Below are 27,885 nucleotides of genomic sequence, written 5' to 3' on the forward strand. Positions count from 1 at the left end.
ATTCAATTGCAGAGGCATCATCACAGGCTGTTAACCTGTTTCTATAAGGTAGGAAGACAAGGAAAACTCACATAAGTAACCTAGCCAAACTAAGACCTTCTCTGGGATCATTATTCCTTACTAAAGTATATGGGTGTACACACCTTTATCAGCAGTCACGTGCCAAGGATTGTGTTAAATGCAATGTATGTGTATTTTTGTCTTCACAATCCTGAAGCAGTCAGGTTTGGTAACACACCAAAATTTACATTGCAATTAATCCAATCTACATTAGAATTAGAAACCACACAATTCAACGTCACTGCTTTGAAAAGGTGGCAACTGTCTTCTTCATCTTGGGGTCCTCCAGTACTACTGATCACAATTCCTGGCCCATGGGAGATCACTATAGAGGGAGTTGAATGACACAGTTAATGTATGCTCTGTGCTCAATTTCTTCTCAGACTAGGAAAACTATTTCAAAACAAGGGTAAGCAACTACTTGTATCTGTCTCTTCCCTGGCTGAGGAGTAGGAGAGTTGACACGAAGGTCATTTACCTCCAGAAGTAGGACTGCCAATAATCACTAGGACAGGGATTCAGGTCAGACTCAGGGTGAGATAATCAGTGCTTCAAAATCTTTCCATAACATTTTAGTATCAACGTTTTCCTCTATAAGTGAATTGGGAAGAATCCATTGACATTTAGGAAAACTGTAATTTTTAAAAATGTTACAATTCTACTAATTTCAGCTTTGGGAAAATTCAACCTATTTTAGACCTGTAATTCAGAGTATGTTTACTTTACGGAGAAAAAAAAAAAAAGCTTAAAGCCTGTGTTTCATTACCCTCTCCTATACCTGTCCTTTACTTTTCTTCTCTCAGGCACTTTCTGCTATACCCACTGCTTCACCAACTCAACCTCCCAGGCTTAATTTGTTTAGCTGTAACCAAATCTTTCACTGCCTCAACTTGATCAGATCACATTCTCTTTTGCTTTTTTTTCCATTAAAAGAAACTTTTTTGCAGCTCCACCATTCTAAATTATGTAAATTATGAAATCTCTAATTTGTAGCTTGCTGTTACCCAGCACAATTCTAAGAGCTTTACATGCATTGTACCGCAGTCCTCAAAACCAGTCATCATTTTACAGATGAAGAAACTGAGGCCCAAATGGTTAAGATCATCAACATAGGAGCTGAAATTAAAGTGCAAAAATACAAGAATTGCTGGCAATAAATGTCTTTATTATGATTATGTTAATGGTTAAAATTTGCTCGTTTCCTAAAGTAGTAACAGGATTAAAAAATTACAAAAAAAACAACCTTCTTAATGATTCATTTGAATTAACTATAAAATTATAATACCTGCTAATTATTTAATACCTTCTAAAATAACACAAAATATATAATATGTAATACAAACCTCAATAATCCAATTCAGTTATGCAATTATTTACAAACTCTGAACTGAGGAAAAGATTTAGCTAAACAGTAGTTTAAAAGCAAATATGCCCTCAAATAATTTTATCCTAAGTAACCTATTCTTTGGAGTAGGATTACCCATTTATTACAATGTTTAGTAACATTTCATTGGTGTGAATTTAAATTCCAATTTAAATTCCTGTGGGCCTGGAAAATAGAACTATTCTTCTTATACTAAGAATCTGTAACACAGTTTACTATTTCTAATTGACATCCCACCCTACTTATTTTAAAGGTATAGAATTTAACGATACCCTTCCCTTTTCTTTTGATAAGTGGAACTAACAATTTAAAGCATTTCCCTTTCTAAACTGTATATTTTATTCAGTTATCTATATAACAATGTTATATACTAGTAAGCAAAGCAAGCAACATTACTCTTTTTTAAATAACATCTTTAATTAAAGTTTTTGCAAAGGTAAAATATTAAACTTAAAATAGGTCTTAGTACATCAAAATACTAAGTTCTCTAATTGTATTCCAAGATGGTCTTTAAAACATAATATCCTGTATATCACAGAAGAGCAACCTTGATCTGCAATTGTACAGAATGAATTTTACAAACATAATAAATATATTTACGCCCTTACACATAACAGTATGTACAACAGCAGTTGACAATAGTAGCTCAGAACAGCAAAAGGATTAGCCCCTCCCCCAAAATTGTAGCCCTGACACATACTGGACCGATTTAAGGAACCTTGACTAAAATAGTAGTTACTAATTCAATGTAGTTCTTCCCTTAAGAGAAGAACGTTTCTCTTGTTCCTTAAAATAAACACAAATATTAAGTTCGGTGTATTCTTCCTTAAATCATAAAAAATGACAAAAGATAGGCTAAGGCAGGCTTAAAAGGGAATTATAAACTTCAGAATAATTTCCATAGCATAATAGATTAAAATGCAAAACTATTTAATATAAACTCATGAGGAACTATTTAAAGTAACTAGGTTTTAACCAATGAATTCAAAATGTGAAATAGCTGACTCAGACATAGGTGGGAAACAGACATGAAGTAAAATGAAAATGTACAAAGATGGATCAATAAAATATCCCATTGCACAAAAGTTCAAAAAAGTTCAAGATGAAATAATCTGAAAATATAGGAATTTTCTCAAGTGGAAGAAAATGCTAAGTTATATAAAGGGAACTCCCAAGAGGAAATTATGTCTGTTTTCCTGTACAAGGCATATTTACCTTTTGAAAAGAATGGTGACATTATTGCTATAAGATAACCAAAAACTACTCTCAGAGGGAGACAACCCTTTTTTATTCCTCCATAAAAACCAGGAAAAAAAAAAAAACCCAAATCTTTGATTTTCAATATAGCAAAAGAAAATCTTTATACAAAAGCTATTATATTTTTATGTTCTTGCTAAAACCAGAATCTATTAGAATATGCTCTTCAAGAACACATTTTAGTCACTATACACACCGCTCAGATCCTGATGTATTCCTAAGAATAACATCAAGATGGCTTTGATTTTAAGAGAGGCAACAATATACATGTGATATGATGGCATTTAATTAACAGAATGAAATGCGAACATTTAAAAAAATATAAAAGCCCAATATAAAGATCCCTCTCATATAACAGACATTTTACTCTAGAAACTAATTGCACATTAAAGTTGTTTTAGCCAAATGTGGCTCTCCACAGAAATTAAATGTGCTCTCAGGCAATTCAAATGGTCTGATTATCGAAATGACCACCAAAAAAAGAGTACATATACTGAAAGGCACACACTTCCACACTTTACCTAGTAATTTTGTGTAAATTTTCCTTAGCACTATTAACATTAATCTTGTTTTTGCAATAAAAGGTGCCATCACCGTCTGTGCAAATTTAAACAAATCCTTTTCTGAAACCTTCTTTTCATAATGTCAAGTCTGAACTATTTCCCCTCTTTGAAGAAACATGTTATTTTCATTTTAAAATTCTGAAAGTGGGAATCCTTGCCTTTTTAAAGGAATGACATTTTATGGAACTAAATGAAATGATTTGTTAAATACAATGTAAAAGCATGATTAAGAATTCAAGTACAGTAAAAGATAAGCAAGTGGCATTCTTATAGCAAGCCACTATAATAAAACCAAAACATTCTATTTGATTAAAAAGGAACACGATGCAGTAATATATAAGAGCACAATTTGGTATGCAGTGTTGTTTGGACCGGCTTTCAGAATTTTCACAGGTAAAAGAAAAGCATTTGCCAACTATGCCATAATTAATATGCAATACACAGGTGCAAATACAAATGGTTATTTCCTGCTTCAAAATAACCTTAGTGAGTCACTCTGAAAGCAGTGGTTGTTCATGTTTGAAAATAACGTTATAAAAACAGGCCAGTATACAATTCTACTATGAATACAAATATTTGTCTACATGGAGGGCCCAAAATATGAGCTGTATATCATATAGTAATCCAAGGTTCAGTAGCAGAAGAACTACAATATAGCCAAAGGGTTTCAATCAACATTGCAGCACTGCTAAGCTTTTATAGGTAGTTCAGGTAGTTGACTTCTTCACTGGGTAAATATAAACCTACTAGCAACTATACTGAAGGACAACTGAACAACAGAATTTCTGTGATTTCATACCCTCCCTTCTCCCAGTCTCATTAACAAAAAAACAAATAACTGTGTGCTTTGAGAGTAGTGGGGTAAACATTAAAATTCCCCTCCAAAAAACTAAATTAATATAGTAAAAATTAAAACCGTCTTACCAGTTAATGGAATCTAAATAAAACCTAACTACTAGCATGCTAGAAACCATCATTTACACCAAAGTTCAGAACATAAGTTAAAGGGACCAAGTTGGTACGTGGTGTGGAAAGTAGGCAAAAAAAAAAAAGACTAGACTTTTTGAGAAGTTTGAAGATTTGTGTTAAAAAGAAACACGTAATAGCTCACAGTTTTTCTTTGCAATTAAAGTGTTTCTATGTTATTTCTGGAAACACACACAAAGGCGAATAAAAGGAAGACAAAAATGGAAGACAAAAAAATCAAAATATAAGTAACTTAAACACACGTGAAATTTGTCAAGATAGACCATGAAAAAGAATTAGGTATAAGAAAACATAGATGAAGACAAGTGTTCCTACAGTTCTCCCAGGCAACTAGCTCACACAGAACACAGCACTGCCATATTGTTCCTTAGAGCCCCTTACAGAATACAGAACTGTGCATTCTTAATATACATATTAAATTTCTATTATTCTTAATATACAAGTCAAATTTCTATGCTTTCTTCTCGATGTGCAAACTGGAGCCCATGTCTACATTACCAATGGCCTGGAAGGGCCACCAAATAAGAGAGAGGTAAATATGTACTTAGTGGCCCAACCCCCTATAGCCCCAAAATTTCTCCCTCAAATTACAAAGTTGCAATTAAAAAATTTGTTCAATTAGAATACTTTTTAAATTCTTTACTAGTAAACACAAGAAACTTTTATAATTACTAAACTGTTTAAGAAAAACCCAGGTCCTCACTACCTGCCCAATGCTTCAATCAATGCACAGGATGTTATCTGAATGTTTGCTTAGCTTAAAGATTAAACACATATATAAGCATATACTTCAGCCCCAACAGGGAAAAAAATCTGTATCTATTCTTATGTATGTAATTTCAGCTAGATGGTATCGGTGAAATAAAACTGTATTCCTGAGGAGCCACTCTGGGGTTTCTTTTTAAGGTATGGGACTAAAAGAAACAAATATTTCTCTGTAAGGAAACCAAAAGTTGTCATTTTAATTCTGCTCAACTCTATGAGGCCCAAGTCTTTAAATTACATTTAATGAGTACAAAAACCTAATTAAGTAAATATCCATTCCTGGGTCAAATTTTGTCTCCAAACTGTGATCACTGATTACTTCCTTTAACTCTTAAACAGATGTTTCATAAAGCAGGGAAGGAAGAGGTATATATTACTGAGGGAGAATAGCTAGTAAAAATATTTAAGACCTATTATGAGAGTTCTAAATTGTTTCCTTATACAAGTGAATTAAAATTCAACACCATAATTCTTACCCTTTTGTAAAAAGCTCACACGCAATTTTTACCAAATATAACCACATACAATAAGCAGTTTCAGTTCAATCTATCAAAAGGGAATTTTCTTCAGTTCGTTCCAACAAGTATCTTCTGATTGAACCCAAGTTGGAGGAAGGAATATAGACAAAGCTTTACATGCTAATTACTGGTGGCAGGTACCTGTATTTAAAATCAACAATTATGGTTTCCAAAACCCCAACCTCCCCACCCCAACAACCCCAGGTGCTACAGTTCCATGGCTTGCCGGTTAGAAGTAGTGTCTATGTTGTCAAGGTCTCTTTGTTCCAGTAGCTTTGATTCTACTGCACTTTTCTGACATGCAGAAGTTAAGTTTTGGTTGGTGTATATGTCCCAAGTTTCAAACTGTCCACTTTAAATTTTTTTTTTTAAGTTTCTTTTGTTTTATTTATAAAAGAGAAGAACCAACTCTTCACCATTCTGCATCTCCGATGGCTTTGGAAAATATATAATCTCTTCCATTAAGATTCATTATACCATCCTTGAGATGAAATTTCCATTTGTTTTTACTTCTGTGTATCTAAATAAACAAAAAAAGAGCATAAGAGATAGAGACAAAAAACAGAGGAAACACAAAACCCATTCATACACCAAAATCTTTGTCTTGTAATTAGTGCATTTATAAATTGTTTAATTGACATATAATTGATATTTAACATTACTTACAGCTACACATGATTATTTGTATATATTACAAGGTTATAATAAGCCTAGTTAATACCCATCATCATATATAATTACAATTTTTTTTTTTTTTGTGATGAAAACTTTTAACATCTACTCTTTGGGCAACTCTCAAGTATATAATTTGGCATTAAGTATAGTTATCATGCTTTATATCACACCCTTATGATTCATTTATTTTATAACTTCAAGTTAGCACTTTTGACCCCCTTCACACATCTGCCCCAATCTCTATCCTAAGGCCTCTGGCAACCACCATTCTGTTCTCTGTATTTATGAGTTCAGTTTTGTTTTGGTTGGTTGTTGTAGAAGTCACATATAAAAGTGAGATCATACAGTATTTGTTTTTCTCTTATTTCATTTAGCATAATGCTCTCAAGATTCACTCCTGTCATGACAAGATTGCTTTCTTTTTTTATGGCTGAATAATATAACATCGTGTATATATAAATATATACCACATTTTATTTATCCATTCATCCATTGATGGACACTTATGTCGCTTCCATGTCTTGGCTGTTGTAAATAATGCTGCAATGAACATGGGAGGATATAAACTTTTCAGAGTTAGTGTTCTCCTTTCCTCTGAATAACTATTCAGGAAGCTGAATTACTGGATCATATAGTAGTCCTATTTTTTATTTTTCAAGGAACCTCCAAGCAGTTTTCCATAGTGGCTGTAACAATTTACATTTCTACAAAAAGTGTACAAGGGTTCCCTTTTCTTCACAACCTCACCAACACTTGTTATTTCTTGTCTTTTTCATAACAGTCATTCTGACAGGTATGAGCTGATATCTCGCTGTGGTTTTGATTTGTATTTCCCTGAAGAATAGTGATATTGTGCATGTACCTGCTAGCCATTTTATTTTTTCTTTGGAAAAATACCCATTCAGTTCTGCCCATTTTTGAAATTGAACTGCTTTTTTGTTACTGAGTTGTATGAGTTCTCCATACATTTTGGATATTAACTCTTTATCAGATAGATGATTTGCAAATATTTTCTATTCTGTAGGTTGTCTTTTTCATTTTGTTAATGGTTTCCTTTGCTATGCAGAAGCTCTATAGTTTAATGTAGTCCTGTTTATTTTTGCTTTTGTTCCCAAATCTAAAACATTACCAAGACCCATGTCAAGGAGCTTACTCCCTATGTTTTCTTCTAGCTTTATGGTTTCAGATTTTACATTTGTCTTTAATCTATCTTGAGTTGATTTTTTGTGTATGTTTTAAGATAGTGGTCCAGTTTCATTCCTTTGCATGGGACTTTCCCAAGACCATTTATTGAAGTGACTGTCCTTTCCCCATTGTATATTCTTAGCTCCTTTGTTGTATATCAACTGAATACATATGTTTGGGTTCATTTCTGGGCTCTTTTCTGTTCCACTGATCTGCATGTCTGATTTTATGCCAATACCACACCGTTTTAATTCTTAAAGCTTTGTTATATAGTATAAAAATCAGAGAGCATGATGCATCTCTCTTAAGATTGCTTTTCAGGGTCTTTTGCATTTCAGGATTATTTTTTCATTTCTATGAAAAATGCCACTGACATTTTGATTTGGATTGCACTGAATCTGTTGAATCTGTAGATCACTTCAGGTAGTACAAACACTTTAACAATATTTTTTCAAATCAATGAGCATAAAATATTTTTCCATTTATTTCTATCTTTTTCAGTTTCCTTCATCAATGTCTTATAGTTTTCAGTGCACAGGTGTTTCATCTCCTTGGTTAAATTTATTACAATGTGTCTTATTCTTCTTGATGCAATAAATGGGATTGCTTTAACCTCCCTTTCTGATAGTTTGTTAACGTATAGAAATGCAACATATTTTGTATACTGATTTTGTATCTTGCAACTTCACTGAATTTGTTTATTACTTCGGTAATAAACAGTTATTCGGTGTAGTCTTCAGGATCTTCTATATATAATACTATGCCATCTATAAATAGTGACAGTTTTACTTCTTCCTTTCCAATTTAGATGCTTATTTTTTCTTGCCTAACTAGTCTGGCTAGAACTTCTAATACTATGTTGAATAAAAATGGCAAGAATAAAAAAAAGCATTCTTGTCTTGTCCCTGATCTTACAGAAAAAGCTTTCAGCTTTTCCCCTTTGAGTGTGCTACCTGCAGGGTTGTCATATATGCCCTATATTATGTTGAAGTAGGTATGTACCCTCTAACAACCACTTTGTTGAGAGGTTTTTATCATAAATGATGTTGAATTCTGCCAAATGCTGTTTCTGCACTAGTGAGATAAGATTTTTATGCTTCATTTTGTTAATGTGATCAGTTACCACATTGATTTGTGTGTGTTGAATCATCCTTGGATCCCCTGAAATAAATCCCACTTGGTCATGGTCATAGTATATGATCATCTTAATAGACTGTTGAATTCAGTTTGCTAGAATTTTGTTGAGGATTTTGGCAACTGTGTTCATCAGGAATACTGGCATATAAGTTTCTTTTCCTGTGGTGCTCTTGTCTGGTTTAGGTGTCAGAGTAATACTGACCTTGTTAAGTGATTTTAAAGTGTTTCCTCCTCTTCTGTTTTTGGAAAAGTTTGAGAAGGACTGGTATTAATTCTTCTTTAAGAATTTCTTTTTGAGGGCAGCCTGGGTGGCTCAGCGGTTTAGCCCCGCCTTCGGCCCAGGGTGTGATCCTAGAGACCCGGGATTGAGTCCCACGTCAGGCTCCCTGCATGGAGCCTGCTTCTCCCTCTGCCTGTGTCTCTGCCTCTCTCTTTCTGTGTCTCTCATAAATAAAAAAAATAAAAAATAAAAATAAATAAAATAAAATAAAATAAAATAAAATTTCTTTTTTATTCTGGTATAGTTCACCAGTAAAGTCATCCAGTTATGAGTTTGTTGGAAGGTTTTTGATTAGGAATTTATCCATTTCTTCTAGGTTGTCCCATTTCTTGGCATAGAATTGTTCATAGCAGTCTTAGAATTCTTTGTATTTTTGTAGTATCTATTATAACAACTCCGCTTTCACTTCTGATTTTGAGTCTTATCCTTTTTTTCTTGGTGAGTCTAACTAATGATTTGTCAATTTTGTTCATCTTTTCAACGAACCAGTTTCATTGATCTTTTCTGGTGTCTTTTTAGTCTCTACTTCATTTATTTCCACTCTGATCTTTGTTATTTCCTTTCTTCTCCTAACTTTGGATTTCATTTGATCTTTTTCTAGTTGTCTGAGATATAAAGTTAGCCTGAGATTTTTTTTGTTTCTTGATGTATGCATTTATCTCTATTAACTTCCCATCTAAGAGTGCTTTTACTACATCTTGTGAGTTTTGGTATACTAGATTTCCATTTTCATTTGTCTCAAGATTTGTTTTCTCTTTTGATTTCTCCTTTCACTCAACGATTATTCAGTAGCATGCTGTTTAATCTCCAAATATTTGTGAATTTTCCAATTTTCTTCTTGTAATTGATTTCTAGTTTCATATCATTAGGGCAGGCCAAAAGGGTTTTTTTTTGACAAACTGGTTTCTTAATAAAGTTAAACTTGACCAAAAAAGAGGGGGATGCCTGGGTGGGTCAGTGGTTGAGTGTCTGCCTTCGGCTCAGGGAGTGATCCCTGCATCGGGCTCCTTGCAGAGTATGCTTCTGTCCTTGTCTCTGCCTCTCTGTGTCTCTGCCTCTCTCTGTGTGTCTCTCATGAATAAATAAATAAAACCTTAAAAAAAATTGACAAAAAAAAATCTCCCATTCATTAGGTGAATTTTTAAAAAACAAATATATTTGTAATTAATTTTATTTTATAGTTCTTAGTATTTGTGTTCATTAATAATATATTTCTCTGCAAAGTATCTTATCTTTGCCAGGTTTACATATACACGTGTCTCTTTTTTTCACAGGAAATTTTACACTGAAAAACTTTTAAAATAAGAATATCTGTTTTCCCTGATGCTTCTGGACCATTGTTTTGCCTATAACTCATTTTGTCTATACCATTTAACAATTTGGGCTTGTCGGGCTCCCTGCATGGAGTCGGCTTCTCTGCCTGTGTCTCTCCCTCTCTCTCTCTGTCTCTCATGAATAAATAAAATTAAAAAAAAAAAAAACACAATTTGGGGTTTTCTTCATTCTTCTTACGTAGTGATCACTAGGACACTATTCCCAATATCCCCAGTATCCCCAATACTGGAATCATGTTTACAACCATTCTCTTCCTCACACACAGTAACAACATCTATATAGCTAACTCTTCTAATATGATGGTCCAACAGTATTAGTATCCATACTGATACTAGGATTTCCAACCTCTAATTACTTTCTAATTCTACTTTACTTATCTACAAGACACCTGGCAACTGTTTTCTCAATGGCTACCAATTATCTTCTAATTTACCACATTACTAGCCTCTTGTTACCTGATCTATTATAATAACTTTCCAAATGATTTCCAGGCTTCACTCTCACCTTCCTTTTAATCATCTTATAAACATCATTGCCAGAAGCACAGTTCTAACCAATCATCTCTACTTGACCATTTCTATCTCTAAATGACCTGGGAATAATTCACCTTCCAAGCTCATTTCCTGCCTCCACATTCCTCAAAGACTGTATTTCAATCAAAAGAAGTATCATCCTTATTCAAAAATACTGTGTTCTCCTCAAAGCTTCAGCTAAAAGTATGAATCACATCAGCTGAAAGTACACTCTCCTAATGATTTTCAGTGGCATTTCCAAACACATTTCTAAGTATATACAATTATGAAAAATTTCTTCTACCAAAGTAAAATTCCTTATAGTTTTCTCAAGACCTAACATGGACTCTTATACATGGCAGTATTAACAAATAACATCTGAGGGAATGCTGATCATTCAGTTACTCACAAATTTCAAAAACTATGTATATCTGCAATTAAGCCAAAGGGGTAAGGGTAGTGTTTAAACTGGGCCAGACCATGGGCACTACCCTCTTTACCTTCATTTATAGTTTTCAGTTATTTGTAATTCACAGATTTTTTTTTTTTTAAGATTTTATTTATTTATGCATGAGAAAGACCGAGAGAAAGGCAGAGACACAGGCAGAGGAAGAAGCAGGCTCCATGCAGGAAGCCCGATGTGGGACTCAATCCCGGGACTCCGGGATCATGACCTGAGCCAAAGGCAGATGCTCAACCACTAAGCCACCCAGGCGTCCCGTAATTCATAGTTTTAAGGAGAAACTTAATCAACTGAAGTGACCTTTCTTCTCTTTCCTAATAAATCCCATGCATGATTTAATTTTCAGTTCAAGCTCTGTATCTTTAAAGAAGGGGCCTATAGTTCTCCTTCTTCTCTGATCTAAAGGGAACTTCAAAATCAAGTAATTTTCAAAAGACATAATCATAACTTGGATAGGTTCGATGAGTTGACCAGGGACATATTGCTAGTAAGTGACAAAGAGATTCTCAAACCCAAGACACCTTTTACTAAACCAGGCCACTTCATATAATAATCCAGAAATGTTCATTACATATATTTTCTGAGAACCCATTCATAAAATTCCATGCTCTAACCTCCCAATATTTCCATGGCCTAACCTCCCAACATTTCCATGAGAGTTGCCAACAATAGTTGGCAAACTTGTTCAGTATCTGCTTGAGTATGATTAGAAGTGGGGGGGGCAAAGAACTGCAAATTAAGTTATTCCATGCTGGACCTATTTTAAGTCTTCCCATACTTTATCCCTTAATGAAATCTGTTTCCTTCAAGCTACCATTCACTGATCTATCTTTTGGGACTAAAAAAAAAAAAAAAAAAAAAAAAAGGTCAAACAACACTTCATATATTGAAATAAATAAATAAATAAATAAATAAATAAATAAATAAATAAATAAAACTAAACTTATGTTCAAAACCGATCACTTTCCTCAGCCAAACCTGCTCCATCTTTCAGCCTTTCCCATCTGAGTTGATGGCCTCTCCATTCTTCCTTCTGGTTCCTCATCAAAAAATCTTGGAATCATTCTTGATTCCTTTTTTCTTTTCAACCACATATCCAAAAAGAGTTAGAAAATCCTGCTCATTCTCCTTCAAAACATGTCCAAGATTTAGCTGCTTCTCCCCATTTCCAATGCTACTCCCCTGGGCCTAACTTACCATTATCACACTTGGATTACTACAATATTCCTGTTAGTCTCCTTGTTTCAACCTCTGCTTCCTTCACACAATCTGCTCTTGAAGAAGGCAAAGTAATCCTGTTAGAATTACAATGTACGTGATACTACATCTATTTGAAACCTTCCAGTAACTTCCAAATTCACTGATAAGAGACCAAGTCTTCACAAACTTCCATATCACCTGCCCCACTTACCTCCTAACTTATTAATCTGCTAACTATATGTCCCTTCCCTTACATCTGGTATCCATGCCACCTCTCACATACAATAGACAGGCTCTGTTACCAGATAACGACAAGGCTAACTCTCTTCAAGGCTTTGTTCAAATGTCATCTTCCTAAAAGATCTAACAAGACTAACCTTTTAAAAACTGTAACTGTCTCCCTTTCCTACCAATTATCAGCTTCTAACATACCGTAATTATTTATTTATTTTTTACATTTTACCATCTGTCTCCCTTGACTAAACTTCCCAATGGCAGGGATTGCTTTATTTTGTTCACTAGTTTATCTGAACTTCCTAGTACAGTACCATGGGACATCATAGACACTCTGTTGAGTGAAAAGACCTCTTTCTCTTTTCTTTGACTCCCTACAGAAAAAATAGTATCTATCCAAAAATGGGCACACAAATTTATTTCCATCATGAAATGAGTGACTACAACTTGAAAGACAATGGGATTATACAAGCAAGAAAGTGGTAAGTAGCCAGGAAAGAGAATTCCCCAGACAAGTAAAGAAACTGATTGTATCCTGCTGCATGACAACTTGCAAAAAGCAAATGAAGAAAAGTTTCAGGATCAAACAATCCACATACTCAGCACTTCAGAAGAAAGGGCTCTTAAATTTCCTAATGACAAACATATTAAGTAAAATTACCAATAATTAAGGCTGAAGCCTCCACAATTGATGCCATCAGTCCTTATCTATCCATAAAAGGGAGAACTCTGTTTCATTATTAGGTTTAACTACAATTTTGATTTGATTGGCAACATAAACTTCATTATTCTTTCTATAATGGTTTCTAAAATGGACTCATTGTTGAAATCCTAAAGTTTAGGTTTCAGAAATAAAATCGTAAAATTCAAGTTGGCTCAAACCATATCCAACCCCATTTTAACCATTCATAGAACACAAGGATTCTTTATTATTGACTAAAACATCAAGCCCAGCCCTCCAGAACTCATCTGATTCTAAAAATTAGATCTCTGCGAATTTTAAAATTGTTTATTGTTTAACATACTACTTAAAACTATTTCAATTTCTGCTTAAAACTTTAAAAAGTCTCTAGGAGCAAAACAAACCAATTTTAACATTTAAAATGTTATGTGTACAATTTGTACCAGAGAATAATACAACCCATCTTACAATGTGAAAATACTCAGAAGTATGTTCTTCAATCTACCTAAGGGTAAAGGTCTCTCTTGCCTGATAAATCTGACATCTTATCATCATGAAACTATGTTCTAGATATTTTGGTTGCATGAGGTTCCTTTGAGATTTCCTGACAACAAAGGTTTATTGGTATCTATTTTAACATTACACTCTTCCACTACAAAAGTATAACAAGAAATTATTACATTTATTATAATGTCCCTGATATAAGGTTTTAATAATGCTCACCCAAAATTCACACAGTACAAAAGTGGATGCTCTGATAATTATGTTTATGAATGACCTCACTGACTTTATTCTGTAATCCTGTTACAGTTACTGTAAGTAACTGGTTTGACTTTACCTTTTCATTACAAAATAAATTGTTTTGACATTTCCCTATAGATCTATTTCCAATAAATATGGCTATTTATATGCAATAAGCATGGTAACTTAGAAGTTTCATTTCTATAAATAACAACACAAGTGTAAGATTTTCATCATTTGTAAAGGAAATTCATGTAAGGCACAAATTTTGCATGATCATGACTATAGCTCCAATTCCTGGCACATGCTTAATAACAAATACTTGGTAAGTATTTATTTAGTGAATGAGTAGTGCTTACAAACAAAAGCCCAATGGCTTCTGTTAGGGTTTTCATCATTTGGTAATGACTACTGTTCAAGTTAAATTACAAATGCAATATAATTTGTAGATTATAAATTTAATGATTATAGAAAATAATTTTATTACAAATTAAATGTTTCAATACATAACTAAATCTCAACAATAATGCCAATAACTGTAATAAAAATACTTGGAAAGCAGCACTTTTTTGAAGAATTAGGAAAACAAGAATCCAATAGCTAATTCTCACAGACCTAGTTTAAAAATACCTAATGCTACCAAAAATACAGTAGAGCTAAATAATTTTTAAACTGATTTTCAGTAAAAACATGTTAGTTAACAGTCTTGTTTACTGCCCTATTTCTCCTCTTAGTAATGAAAAAAAAGTGACAACATTCAATTAAATCCTTTTAGTTTTGAGCTGGTTGAAACTAAATGGAAAACAGCTGGGTTAATAATGTTAAACGATAACCCCAAAATGACTGTTTACTTTGTAAGTTGGGAGACAGTGTAAATTGAAAAAATGCCTACCTCTCCTCTTATCATTCATAGCATTTTTCAAATGTAAAGCTATACTATTAATTTCTCATTTTATTAAAGTAATCTACTAAACTATAACAATGTTTACAATCATCTGGTTTATACTGAACATAAGAGGCATCAATCAGCTGCCAAAATGTTCAACAAGGTAGAAAAGATAGAAGAAATTACATCAGAAAAAAAAATCAGTAACCTGATAAAATCCTTACCTTATCATATTGGCATACAACAACATTTTCTGTATCAAAGAGTTCCTGTCCTTCCTCATCACTCACATCATCTTCACTGTTGAGGGGCTCCTACAAATAAGAAAGAAGAGTATTTATTTATATTTCATGTATTATTAGAAAAAGGTCCTTCTAATATTCAAGGAAAAGAAATACAATGACCTTGATGTTCTTTGAGAATGAAGATTCAGACAGAACCATATACACACACGTATACCACAAATTTACTGTTAATCAGCTATGTTAAAACTGGGCCAATTTTACTGAAATTGCAGCAAGAAATCAAAAATAAAAAGTTAAGCTTACAACTTTTAAGTCTGAAAAGATGTTTATTTCCTTCATTCTTTCCGAACAGCACAAGATCACTCTCTCCAAGAACTGTTTAAGATGTCTAGAAGGTAATCTAAGAAAATATGAAGGTTTAATGTGATAATGGCACGATGTGCCACCAGAAACAGCAGAGTAAAAGTAAAAGGGAAAACAATGGTGAAGTTGGAGGAGGAAAAAAGGGCTATAAACCAGGCTAGCATTCTGGCTTGTCTACACACTGAGGACCAAGACTCTATATTATTAGCATGTCTACCATTGTGATGGTGATGGCAGATGCTTGTATAACTAAGGTATTGAAATTAAAAGGATACATGTGGGAGGGGTGAGGTAGGAGGGAGCTCAGTCCCAAAGAGAATTAAAAATTAAAGGTCAAGATCTAACTAGAACATAAAATGACCAACCATGTTACACCGGACTTCAACTAATTGAGAAGATAAAAAATAGAACTCATAGATTTCTAATTAACAGAGAAGGTAACGACAAAATAAAAGAGGAAAGGAATATAATCAAGATGACACTAAGTCTAGGCATATACCTCACACACGTGTATCTATATTCTTTAATTTAAAATAGATATCATCAATGTAAATGTAAAAACAATTTATTCACATAAAATTCATATAACATAAAATTCACCATTTTAATCATTTTAGAGTGTACCAGTCATACTTAGTACATTCATAACGTGTGCAATTATCATCACTAATTTCACAACAATTTCATCACCTTTACCATCAAGCAGTCACTCACTTCCCATCCCTACTCTCCCCAGTCCTACACTAATCTTTTTTGGTCACTATATATTTACCTCTAGATAGTTCATATAAGTGCAAACATACAGTATACATATGTAAGGACGTGTGGTGTGGCTGCTTTTATTTATAATATGTGAGGCTCATCCATGTTGTAGCATAAACCACTACTTTGTTCCTTTTAATGGCTAAATAATATTCCACTGCACAGATAAACCACATTTTAATTTGTCCATCCATCAATTGATAGACATTTGGGTTATTTACATCTTTTGGATTTTGTAAACAGTTTTGAACATTCACATACAAGCTTTTGAGTAACAGTTTTCAATTCTCTTATACATATACTTAGAACTGCTCTGTCATATGATAACTTTATGCTTAACATTTTGAGGAACCACCAAATCATTTTCCACAGCAGCTACACTATTTTCCATTCCCACCTGCAATGCAAAAGAGCTCCAATTTCTCCATATCTCACCAACATCTGTTTCCTTTTTTATCTTTTTTGATTATAGCCATCCTGGTAAATATGAAGTGGTATCTCTTTATGGTTTTGATATATGCATTACTGTAATAACTAATGATGTTGAGCATCTTTTCACATACTTGTTGGCTTATTTGTATATCCTCCTTGGAGAAATGTCTATTTATGTCCTTTACCCATTTTGGAATAGAGTTGCTTGTTAGTTGTTGAATTCCAAAATTTTCTATTCTGCATAATAAGCCCCTATCAGAGGATTTGCAAATATTTTCTCCTATTTTGTAGGCTATCTTTTCACTTTTTGGATATTGTTCTTAGAGACACACAAGTTTTTAATCTATTAAATCTGTTATTTTTTTCTATTGCTTGTGCTTTTGGTGTCATATCTAAGAAACTATTGCCAAACCCAGTGTTATTCAGCTTTTGCCCTATTTTCTTCTAAGAATTTTATAGTTTTAGGTCTTATTTATGTTTAGGTCTTTTGACCCATTTTGAGTTAATTTTGTATATTGTGTGAGGTAGGGGTCCAACTTCACTGTTTTGCATGTGGATATTCAGTTGTCCAAGCTACTATTTGGTAAGACCATTCTTTTCCTGCTGAATAGTCTTGGCTCATGTAAAAATGTTGTAAGATGATAGCATACACAGCAGTATTCCACATAAAAAAAGATACACCTAAAGCTTTGGGATCCAAAAAATTTGAAAGGAAAGAATGAAAGCTATTCTAACTGAAACAAAGTTGGTATGGCTCTATACTATCATACAAAAGAGACTGTATGGACCAAAAAAAAAAAAAAAAAATTACTGGAGATAAAATAGGAAACTACATCATCATAAATGGCTCAATTTACTGGAAAGTGTAAGTTTAAGCTTATATGTGTCTACTTTTAGGTTCAAAATATAAAGAGCATAATGACAGAACAAATCCACCATCATAGTAGGAGATCTGAACATCTCTCTCAGTCATCGATGATGGTGTAAACACACAAAAAATATTAGTAAGGATATAGAATATCCAAAGAAAACTATTAACAATCTAATTCTCATATATAGAAGACAATCAGACAACTGCAAAAAAAGTCTTTTCAAGGGATCCCTGGGTGGCGCAGCGGTTTAGCACCTGCCTTTGGCCCAGGGTGCAATCCTGGAGACCCGGGATCGAATCCCACGTCGGGCTCCCGGTGCATGGAGCCTGCTTCTCCCTCTGCCTATGTCTCTGCCTCTCTCTATCTCTCTGTGTGACTATCATAAATAAATAAAAAAATAAAAATTTAAAAAAAAAAGTCTTTTCAAGTATACAGGAAGCATACGCAACACTGACCGCATAGAGCAAGTCTCAATCAATTTCAAAGGATGCATACATCACAAAGATCATATTCTCTACAAATAAAATTGTTAAGTCAGAACAAAAATTAATGAAATAGAAATTACAGAATAAAGCTATAAGTTAATTATTAAAAACATTAATGAAATCAACATACCTCTTGCAAGACTCAACAAAAAAAAAAGAGCAAGAAGGCAGAAAAAATATCAGAAATGAGAATTTAAAAAAGGAATGACTACAAGTGATTCTGGAATCAAAAAGATGATTATCATTAACTTTATGTTAATTTCAAAATCTACATATATAGTCCTAGAATAATAAAACTTATCCAAATTGTCTCAAAAAGAAACAATACTTGAACAGAGTAAGGACATTACCAGAATCAGATATTCTTAGCAGCATACTTTAACAAATATTCCCAGAATTAAGTATATCTTAAAAAAAAAAAAAAGTCCAATGAAGACAGAACACTTGCCAATATTTTTATAATGCTATCATAAACCTGAAAACCTAGTACGAGTATGAGAACAGAAAATCACAGACAGTACATGAATATACAGGAAAAGTCCTAAACAAAGTGAATTCAGCAATTTATAAAAAGAGTAATACAGAATGACTAAGTAGTGCTATCCAACAAATACAAAAGTGGTTATAAGTAGAAAACCAACTAACACAATTAGGTATTAAATAACACATTAAGGATAAGAAATTGTATGATTATCTAACAGTTGCAGAAAGTATTTAACAAAATTCAACATTCATTTAGATTTTAAAAATCAAAGCAAAGCTCTTAGTTAATTTGAATAAAGGGAACTTCTTTAACCTGATAAAAAGATGTTCATAAAAAGCCTATAGTAAACATTATATTTAATAGTGAATCACAGAAGGGCCCCTAAGAACAAGGTAAGGGTGCCTGGTATTTCTAATCAATATTGTTCCAGAAGGCTGAGCCAATGAAGCAAGAAAAGCAGTCATTTTTAATATCTGATTGCCTATAGAAAACATGAAAGAATCAAAGATGCTAAATCTCATTAGTATTCAAATTAAAACTAAATGGAAACACCATTTTCTATCTATCAGACCTGCAAAAATTAAGCTTGACAATATCAAGTATCAGTGAAGACATATTAGCACAATAGTTTGGCATTTTATTGTAAAGTTGAAAATATGGATGCCTTAGAATCCAGTAATTCAATGGTTAGGTATAACCCTTAAAAGAAAGTTATGCATATGTGTCCCCAGAAAACATACTCCAAAATATGTTATAACCGTTAAGAGTAAACAAATAGAAACAACCCTAATGCCCATCACATCATTAAAAAAAAAAAAAAAATGGAGAAACCAAATATGGTATATTCAATAGTGAAAATAATTACAGTATATGCAACTGAGATGAACCTCAGAAATAGTATTCTAAGGGATAAAAAAAGCAATCAACATGCAGAAGAATAACAGAATTATCCCATTTGTTTTATAAATGGGCATTCAAAACTAAACATTGCTCTTCAGGAATATAAATACAGATAGTAAACATAAAGGCAAGTTAATGATAAACACAGAATTCATAAGCATGGTTACTCTGATGACAGGAGGAGGATGGGGATTGGGGCAAGGTACTCAGGGTACTTTAATAAAATAATGGGATTGTTATATGTATTTTAAAGATTTTATTTATTTATCTATTTAGAGGGAGCATTCAGGAGCAGGGGTAGGGGAAGAGGGAAATGGAGAGACAATCTCAAAAGCAAACTCTGCACTGAGTGTGGAGCTTGATGTGGGGCTCCATCCTACAACCCTGAGATCATGACCTGGGCCAAAATCAAAAGTAGGACCTTAACTGACCGAGCCACCCAGTGCCCCATAATGGGATTACTTTTAACTAGATATGGACTTAAGGGTGTTTTGATCTTAAAATATTTTTTATTCATTTGTATTTATTCAATATTTAGTAAAACAATACTTAAGAACATTAGATATAAAGAACTTTGTACTAAGATAAAATTACATCTTAAGTTGTAGAAAGCATTGAACAAAAACTATGGTTAAGACAAACATATTGAACACAAGTAACTAAGCAGGAACACTGAGGAAAACAAAGATATATTTATATGCTTCTAGAAATATATAAGGATGAATAACAAAGGATGGTTTGCTTAACTCATGACAGGGACTAGGAGTAGATAAAGTGATGTAAGGAACTGGTACAGAATACAGACCAAAAGAAAGTTATTCATGAATAAGTCTGTCACATTTAGCTTTTTCCTCAAGTGTCCTCTCTTCCCAGATGTTGCTGTATCTTTTTTAATTATTGAAGCAAACAACCTCATTTTATCTACCAATGTCTTGTGTTTGAATCACAGCATGAATGCATAAGCCAGAAAATTAGAATTACTTGCATTGTGTCCACCCCCTTTATAAATACAACTCAATTCAATATACATTTATTTTTTATTACCAGGTATATGAAACAGTATTCTATGATGATAAGTACAACCAGAACCATCTAAAAACCTTACTAGGTTACAACAATCCAACTTCGTATTTAAAATCCTATATTAAAAAAAAATTAAAAAAAAAAATAAAATAAAATCCTATATTGTGTAACACCTTAATAGCCTCTGAAAAAATAGAATATAATTCATCAGTTTGGCACCAAGTAAAAGAAATGATTGAGTAGTTTCTCATTTCAAGTCTTTGACTATAAACTTACTTCTTCTACCTGCCCATCTTCAGCTCCATCTTTCTCTTTGTCTTCTTCTTCCTCATCATCATAGTCTTCTTCTTCATCTTCATCTTCTTCAGATGATGTGTCCCCAGTTCCATCAACCTGTAGCACCAGCGGAGCCTGTGGCTGAGCAGGCTGGGTCTGTGGCTGCTGTTGGCCAGTTGCAGTTATCTGTGCTTGTGCCGGTGTAGGGGCAGCCACTGTTGTAGGTATAACTTGAGTCTTATTTCCTGTAAATAAGATTTGCTGTGGCTGAATGATGACACCTGTCTGTGGTGAAATCCCTCCAGGAAGAGGGGCCAGTACCTGAGGCAAAAGAAACCCATATTAGAAACTAGTTAAGAGGAACAGTAGGCTCAGTTTCATGATATAATATGAAGAAACAGGCATAAATGCTGAAGAATCACGAAAAATGGCCACATCTCTTTCAGTTAAAACCACCAAAGCATAAAAGGAATGTTTAACTAGTATACTGATCCTATTTTCATTTTACCTTTCAAAGTTCTTAAGGAAAAAAAAGATTTTCTGAAAATAATTATTTATTGAGCACTTGTTATGTACATGGAAAATTCCAAACCAAGAGTTACACATATGATTCATTTATTTCCTTGATGTATGAACAGGTTACTTGCCAAGCTCATAGTCACTATGATGTGAAATTTTAACCCACGCTTTCTGATTTTTGCTGTAATTATTATGTTACACTGCCTCCCTGTGGAAATCATTGCACTGAAAATGTGAAGTCTTGGGTCCTAGTTTTGTCTCAGATCCCAGACTGAGATGTAGCAGAGGCATGTCATTTAACCTCCCTTGGCTTTTGCCACTTCACTGTTAGACTAGAATCAATGGTTCTCAACCCTGACTAAAAATTACAACCATCTGGTAGCTTAAAAATACTGGTACTTGGACCCACAATATTCTGATTTAATTCATGTAAGATGAAATCTAATAATTTATTTTTTAATTTTTTAAAAAGATTTTATTTATTTATTTGACAGAGAGAATGCTCGCACACATATGCACACAAGCGTGGGGAGTGGCAGGCAGAGGAAGAAGCAGGCTCCCAATGCAGGACTCAACCCAGGACTTTGGGACCATGACCTGAGCCACATGCCACTGAAATCTAATCATTAAAAGCTTCCCCAGGGATCCCTGGGTGGCGCAGCGGTTTGGCGCCTGCCTTTGGCCCAGGGCGCGATCCTGGAGACCCGGGATCGAATCCCACGTCGGGCTCCCGGTGCATGGAGCCTGCTTCTCCCTCTGCCTGTGTCTCTGCCTCTCTCTCTCTCTCTCTCTCTATCATAAATCAATAAAAATTAAAAAAAATATAAATAAATAAATAAATAAATAAATAAATAAATAAATAAAAGCTTCCCCAGCTGATTCTAACCATCCAACTACACCAGATCAGATGATTTCTATAGTTCCTTTCAGCTTTTATAGCTAGAATTCTAAAGTAAACCATAACTCAAAAAGTACATACTAACAAATATATATTTTACAATAAATATATTTATATGTATTAATAAGTTAATAAATAAAAAGAGAATACCTAGTTATAAAAAAAACAGCAAATGGCAATTACTTGCCTTTAGGTTCAAGAAACGCAAAATAAGACAGTATTTTGTTTAAGAAGTTTACGGATTAATGGTGCAATAGACAAAACAGTAACACAACTCAAAAGGTAAAAGGTGTAATACAAGTATGATATGGTGCTCTGAAAACAGGAGAGAGGACTAAATTCAGCTTGAGGGACAAGGTATGGTCAGGGAAGCCTTCTTAGTAGGTAATACTTGTGTTCTTTTGTGCTTGGAAGATTAGCCAGGCTTTTCCATTCGGTGGCATGTATGTATGTATGTGTTTGTTTATTTGTTTGTTTATTTATTTATTATGATAGACACAGAGAGAGAGACAGAGGCAGAGACACAGGAGGAGGGAGAAGCAGGCTCCATGCCGGGAGCCCGACGCGGGACTCGATCCCGGGACTCCAGGACCATGCCTTGGGCCAAAGGCAGGAGCCAAACCACTGAGCCACCCAGGGATCCCGATCCCCTCGGTGGCTTTGTTTGATGGGAGTAAAGAGAGCTGCTAGAAGGAAGACCAAATGACATTCTAAGTAGAAGAATAACATCAAGTGAACATCTGGGAAGCTGTAAACTGACTAGATAAATGCTTCTCCGATCTTATCTCTATCATCATACTATAACATGGACATTACATATTTATATGTCTCCTTTTTTAAAGTACCTAAATTCTTTAATAAATAACCATTTCTCTTTCCTCTTTGTCCTTACAGGACAAGAGCTTAACAGTCAGCACAGAGGTAGGTTTACAAGTATTTAAAAGTTTAGCTGATCTAAACAGCAGCTGAAGCAGATAACTGGAAGCATGACAAGAATTAAAGCTGAAGAGATTAAAAAATAAGATCCACAAAAAACAAAGATCCTATTAACCATGCTGAGGAGTTTAGACTTTTTCCAATAGGCAATGGGGAAGTCACTAAAAAAATTTAAGATTTTTAGAATAACTATAAAATAGAGTAACAAGTTAGGAAGCCCAAGATTAGAGTAAGGAAAATCAATTGAGAGAATAATATATGGTACTTTATATATACAAATACACACACATTAACATTATATATATAGTAATATATACTATTGAGAGAATAATAATAGTATTTTAAGTAGGAAATTACGAAAGCATGAACTTAGAAAATGATGAGAGTCTAAGAAAACTAGTTTCCAATATTAAGGAACTGCAAACATGTTAAAACTGCAGTCTGAAAGAAAGGAACTATTAAGAATTGGTAGGATTTCATGGTACTTTGCAATATTAAAGGTAAGGGAAGTGGGGGTTCCCACACACCCACTTTCAGAAAATGCATAAGCTTCATGAAACTAGATTCATGTCTTCCGTGTTCATTCCTAAATCTCTAGTCCCTTGCAAAGACCCTGACACATAGCCAACACAGTATTAAATACTTGTTGAATGAACGCAATACTTGGAGGCTTAGGAGGCTGCATCAAGTGTGATGCCACTGATAGAAAAGCACGTTCAGAGGGATAATGAAAGATAAGCAGGGATAACAACAATTTAGTCTTAAATATATTGAATGTAAAGTTAAGCTGTGACGCATGCAGGAGGAATTTACAATGACAGGATGTACAGCATTGGAGAACAGTCTAAGAGCTCATATAAAGCCATGGGAAAGGGGAAGGAAATCTCCCAGAGTTCACACAGAAGAAGAAAAAAGAACCCCATCATGATGCTCATAATTTATTATTCTATTACCTGTTGTATAACAGGAGCCTGTACTCCACCAGGCTGCATTTGTGGTATAACTTGTTGTTGAAGAACCACTGACTGCTGAGGCTGAAAGATATACTGGGCACCATTGGCTGCTCTGACTACTTGAAGAAGCTGGCCTGAAGCAAAAAGTATACATTACAAGTTACCATTTTAGCAGTGACCATCTCAAAATAAATGAATTCATAATGAATGTCAAGCCACCAAAATGCCCTGGAAATGATCAAGCAAGAAGTCTAGCAATTAAAGGCTCCCATACACAGTAAACCATAATCCTTACCTTCTCTTACTTCCCTCCATTGTTCAAATACATTGCTTAAAATGTTTTTCCTTACTTGCTATCCTTAGAAAGCTCTTTTCCAATAAAATTTTAACAACAGATAATGAGAATTGATTAGAAGTTTAAGTTATCTTTATTAACATGTTAGGAGTCATGCAAAAGCAGCTAAGTAAGATCAGATGTTTCAGGAGCTGTTTCTTTTTAAAGCTTTAAAGACATGAAAGTATAAACAGTTCATTAATACCTTGAGCCAGAGCACACGGTACTTAGCTTCAAAATGCTTAACAAAAAGAAAATGCTGAGCCAATTACCATTGCCACATAATACTAAGTATATGCCTGGCTTAAACATAGAGAAGTGAATCCCTCTCTTTGTTGTCTTAGATGATGCAGAATCTTCAATTAATTAAAAAGCAACAATTATATATTAATAAAATATGTAGCAAGATAAACCTCTAGTTAGTGCTTTACAAATTTAGAATTTTATTAACGAGACGCCTGGGTGGCTCAGTAGTTTAGCTCACGGCTCCTCTGGCTCAGGGCGTGGTCCCAGAATCGGGGGATCGAGTCCCACATCGGGCTCTCTGCATGAAGCCTGCTTCTCCTCCCTCAGTCTATGTCACTGTCCCTTTCTCTGTCTCTCATGAATAAATACAATCTTAAAAAAAAAAAAACTTATAAAAAATAATTTTGTTAACAAAATAACAAGAAATTCTCTAATTAAAATTACAACTTAAAAGCCACATAAATTCTTCCAACATTAATATGCCAAAAAATCACAAGTAAATTTTGTCTGTCTATGCAGAGATAGTACATAAAACAGAATGCAATAAAGTATTATAGGATTTAGTCTGATATCACAAATTCATTCAAATGAGTCAAGTTGTTTGGCAGGTTAAATGTGTTTAGCAAAAATCTATGTAAGTAAGTATTTCTATATAATCATACTTCATTCGATAATAGGATTCTCATTCATAAATCAAAAGCTCAAGTGCAATTTTCATCTTTTCTACTCCATCCTTAACAATAACTATCATCTAATGTGATGTAATAGTCAATCTTATTTTAATAACCTAAGCTAAATGGTAAAAGAAATACTGATTTTGTCTTGCAGTGAGGCTCAAACAAAGACTAGATGGTACAATTTTCTGAGTTATACATATAAATAATGGTTCCGTTATTCCTAATTACCTGAATTTGTTAGTATCTGTTGAACAGGAGTCACACCTGCAGGGAGTGCCAAGGTAGCAGCTGTAGCAGCAGCGCTCTGGAAAAAAAAAAAAAAACCAAGGAGAAAAAATCAAAACCACATACATACATAACAGTACCTCAGTTTATCTCTGGCATATTTTAATAGTATTCGAACTATTATTTAGTATATACTAAAACGAAAAGTCTTAAAAAGACTAAATTCCATTTTATAAAATGATACAATAAAGACCACCTAGCCTAAAATGCATTATGTAAGTACTTCAAACAATTAAGTAGAATATAATTGGGGTGTTTTTTCCCCTGGAGAATGTGCTCTAAGGAAATCTCCCCCCTACTAACAATGCTGTACAATATATAAAATATCCATTCTGGTATTTCTTTTCCTAACTCTATTTCCTTACTCCCAACTCCCTGTGGTCAAGTACAGTTGACCCTTTAATATTGCAGGGGCTAAGGGGACCAACTCCTCACACAAGTGAAAATCCACATGTAATTTTTGACTTCCCAAAAGCTCAATAGCCTACTGCTGACCACACATGTTATATTACTATATTCTACAATATAGCTAGAGGAAAGAAAATATATACCACATTTAATGAAAATAACCATATTTATCGAAAAAATCTGCATATAAATGGATCCATACAGTTCAAACCCAAATTGTTCAAGGTCAACTTCATTTACTTGAAGCAAAATATTAAATATCTTCATTTTAGAAATCTTAATATTTTTAGTTTATACTAGACTCAATAAATCTTTAAAGAAGACCTTGTATCAGAATCAGAAGGCTGAGCTTGTAGAGCGAGGAATTCTTCTACGATGCCTTAAGATACAATACTGGCTATATATCTAGATGAAAAATCTATTAATAATAGTTTTATTAACACAAAAAATACCTTAAAATCTTAAGAAAAGTCACCAACTTTAATTTCTACATTTTAAAATGGAGGCAGTATCTGACATTTAAGTTAAAAATAATATACATGGGTGTACTGTGAATCTCTTTAAATCCAGGATACATTTTTCATTTACTGCTTCTGAAGACTCCTCCTCTCAGCTTTCCTCCAAGAGAATTATACCACATCTTACTGGTTTTTTTTTTTTTTTTATTCTATATTTAAAGTATTTCCATGCATCTCACTGTAACTATCTGTAGAGGTAATTTATCCCCCTCTTCCTTCAATCTTTTTAAAGGTACCCAGCCTTCACATACCAATCTAATATATACATTTTTAGAAACACCTCTAATTGATAGGTTCTGAAAAATAAATATAACTGCAGTTAGAAGATGCCAGAGAAGTCAACAAAACTCAGAAAATTATACTCAATTAGGTTCATGATACTACTACCTAGTCTAGACTCTACATATACCTTTTTTTTTTAATTTTTTATTTATGATAGTCACTGAGAGAGAGAGAGAGAGGCAGAGACACAGGCAGAGGGAGAAGCAGGCTCCATGCACCGGGAGCCCGACGTGGGATTCGATCCCGGGTCTCCAGGATCGCGCCCTGGGCCAAAGGCAGGCGCCAAACCGCTGCGCCACCCAGGGATCCCTCTACATATACCTTTGTAAGAAAATGTGCTTCTTGTTGCCATTTGATAAGTCTAACTATCAAATCATGTAGTTTCTACACCTAAGGCCTAAATTCCCACAATGTCCCCAGCTATAGCTCCATCAGGTTCTCTTCATGAAATGCAGGTCCTGCATTCATTTAAATAAATCTTGCCTGTATAGGCAAATGAAAGGTAATCTAAGGAACACATTAACAACCACTTACTACTGAGAAATACTATTCAGAAATATTAAGGGCCTGTAATTCATATTTTATAAGATTAATAGATCTTCCTCTACTGGCAAAATGACAATTGTAGTTTCTACACAGCATAGACAACACAATAACCACCTGCACACCTCTGTACATCCAAACTCCTATCAATAAATATTTGTTGAGTGACCTACTACACAAACCACCTTTTATTAATACCTACTGAAAATTTCTTCTTGTATTTTATGAAATAGCCCTAAAATGACTAATGCATTAGAGTATTTCATAAAGAGAATCTGCAAATTTTGTTTGCCATAAGGTCCTATTTTATAGGTTCCCCAAAACAGCTTTCAACCTAATATATTATCACTATCCTACATTTTTATTAAATTATGTAACTTTTCAACATGTTCATTTCCAAAGCATGGATTGCTTTTTAAAAAATCAAAACTGGGGATGAGTGGATGGCTCAGCGGTTGAGTGTCTGCCTTTAGCTCAGGGCATGATCCCAGAGTCCCTGGGTCAAGTCCGGTATAGGGCTCCCCATGGGGAGCCTGCTTCTTCCTCTGCCTGTGTGTCTCTGCCTCTCACTGTGTCTCTC

The 27,885-nt window shown here is 33.9% G+C and overlaps 1 protein-coding gene across 2 annotated transcripts in view; it reads right to left on the reverse strand.

Annotated features, from left to right (window-relative positions):
- Positions 1-1,840: 1,840 nt before the first annotated feature.
- Positions 1,841-27,885, reverse strand: part of GTF2A1 (general transcription factor IIA subunit 1) — a 46,874-nt gene continuing 20,829 nt past the window's right edge. For both annotated transcript variants that reach the window (XM_072839578.1, XM_072839579.1), the window contains exons 5-9: positions 25,498-25,573; positions 24,013-24,146; positions 20,707-21,027; positions 15,089-15,178; positions 1,841-6,054 (exon numbers count right to left, since the gene is read on the reverse strand). In XM_072839578.1, coding sequence (XP_072695679.1) covers positions 5,947-6,054; positions 15,089-15,178; positions 20,707-21,027; positions 24,013-24,146; positions 25,498-25,573 — 729 coding nt within the window. In that variant the 3' untranslated portion in view covers positions 1,841-5,946. The remainder of the gene's footprint in view (positions 6,055-15,088; positions 15,179-20,706; positions 21,028-24,012; positions 24,147-25,497; positions 25,574-27,885) is intronic.

This window comes from Canis lupus, chromosome 9 (assembly GCF_048164855.1).
Source record: "Canis lupus baileyi chromosome 9, mCanLup2.hap1, whole genome shotgun sequence".
NCBI classification, from domain to species: Eukaryota; Metazoa; Chordata; class Mammalia; order Carnivora; family Canidae; genus Canis; species Canis lupus.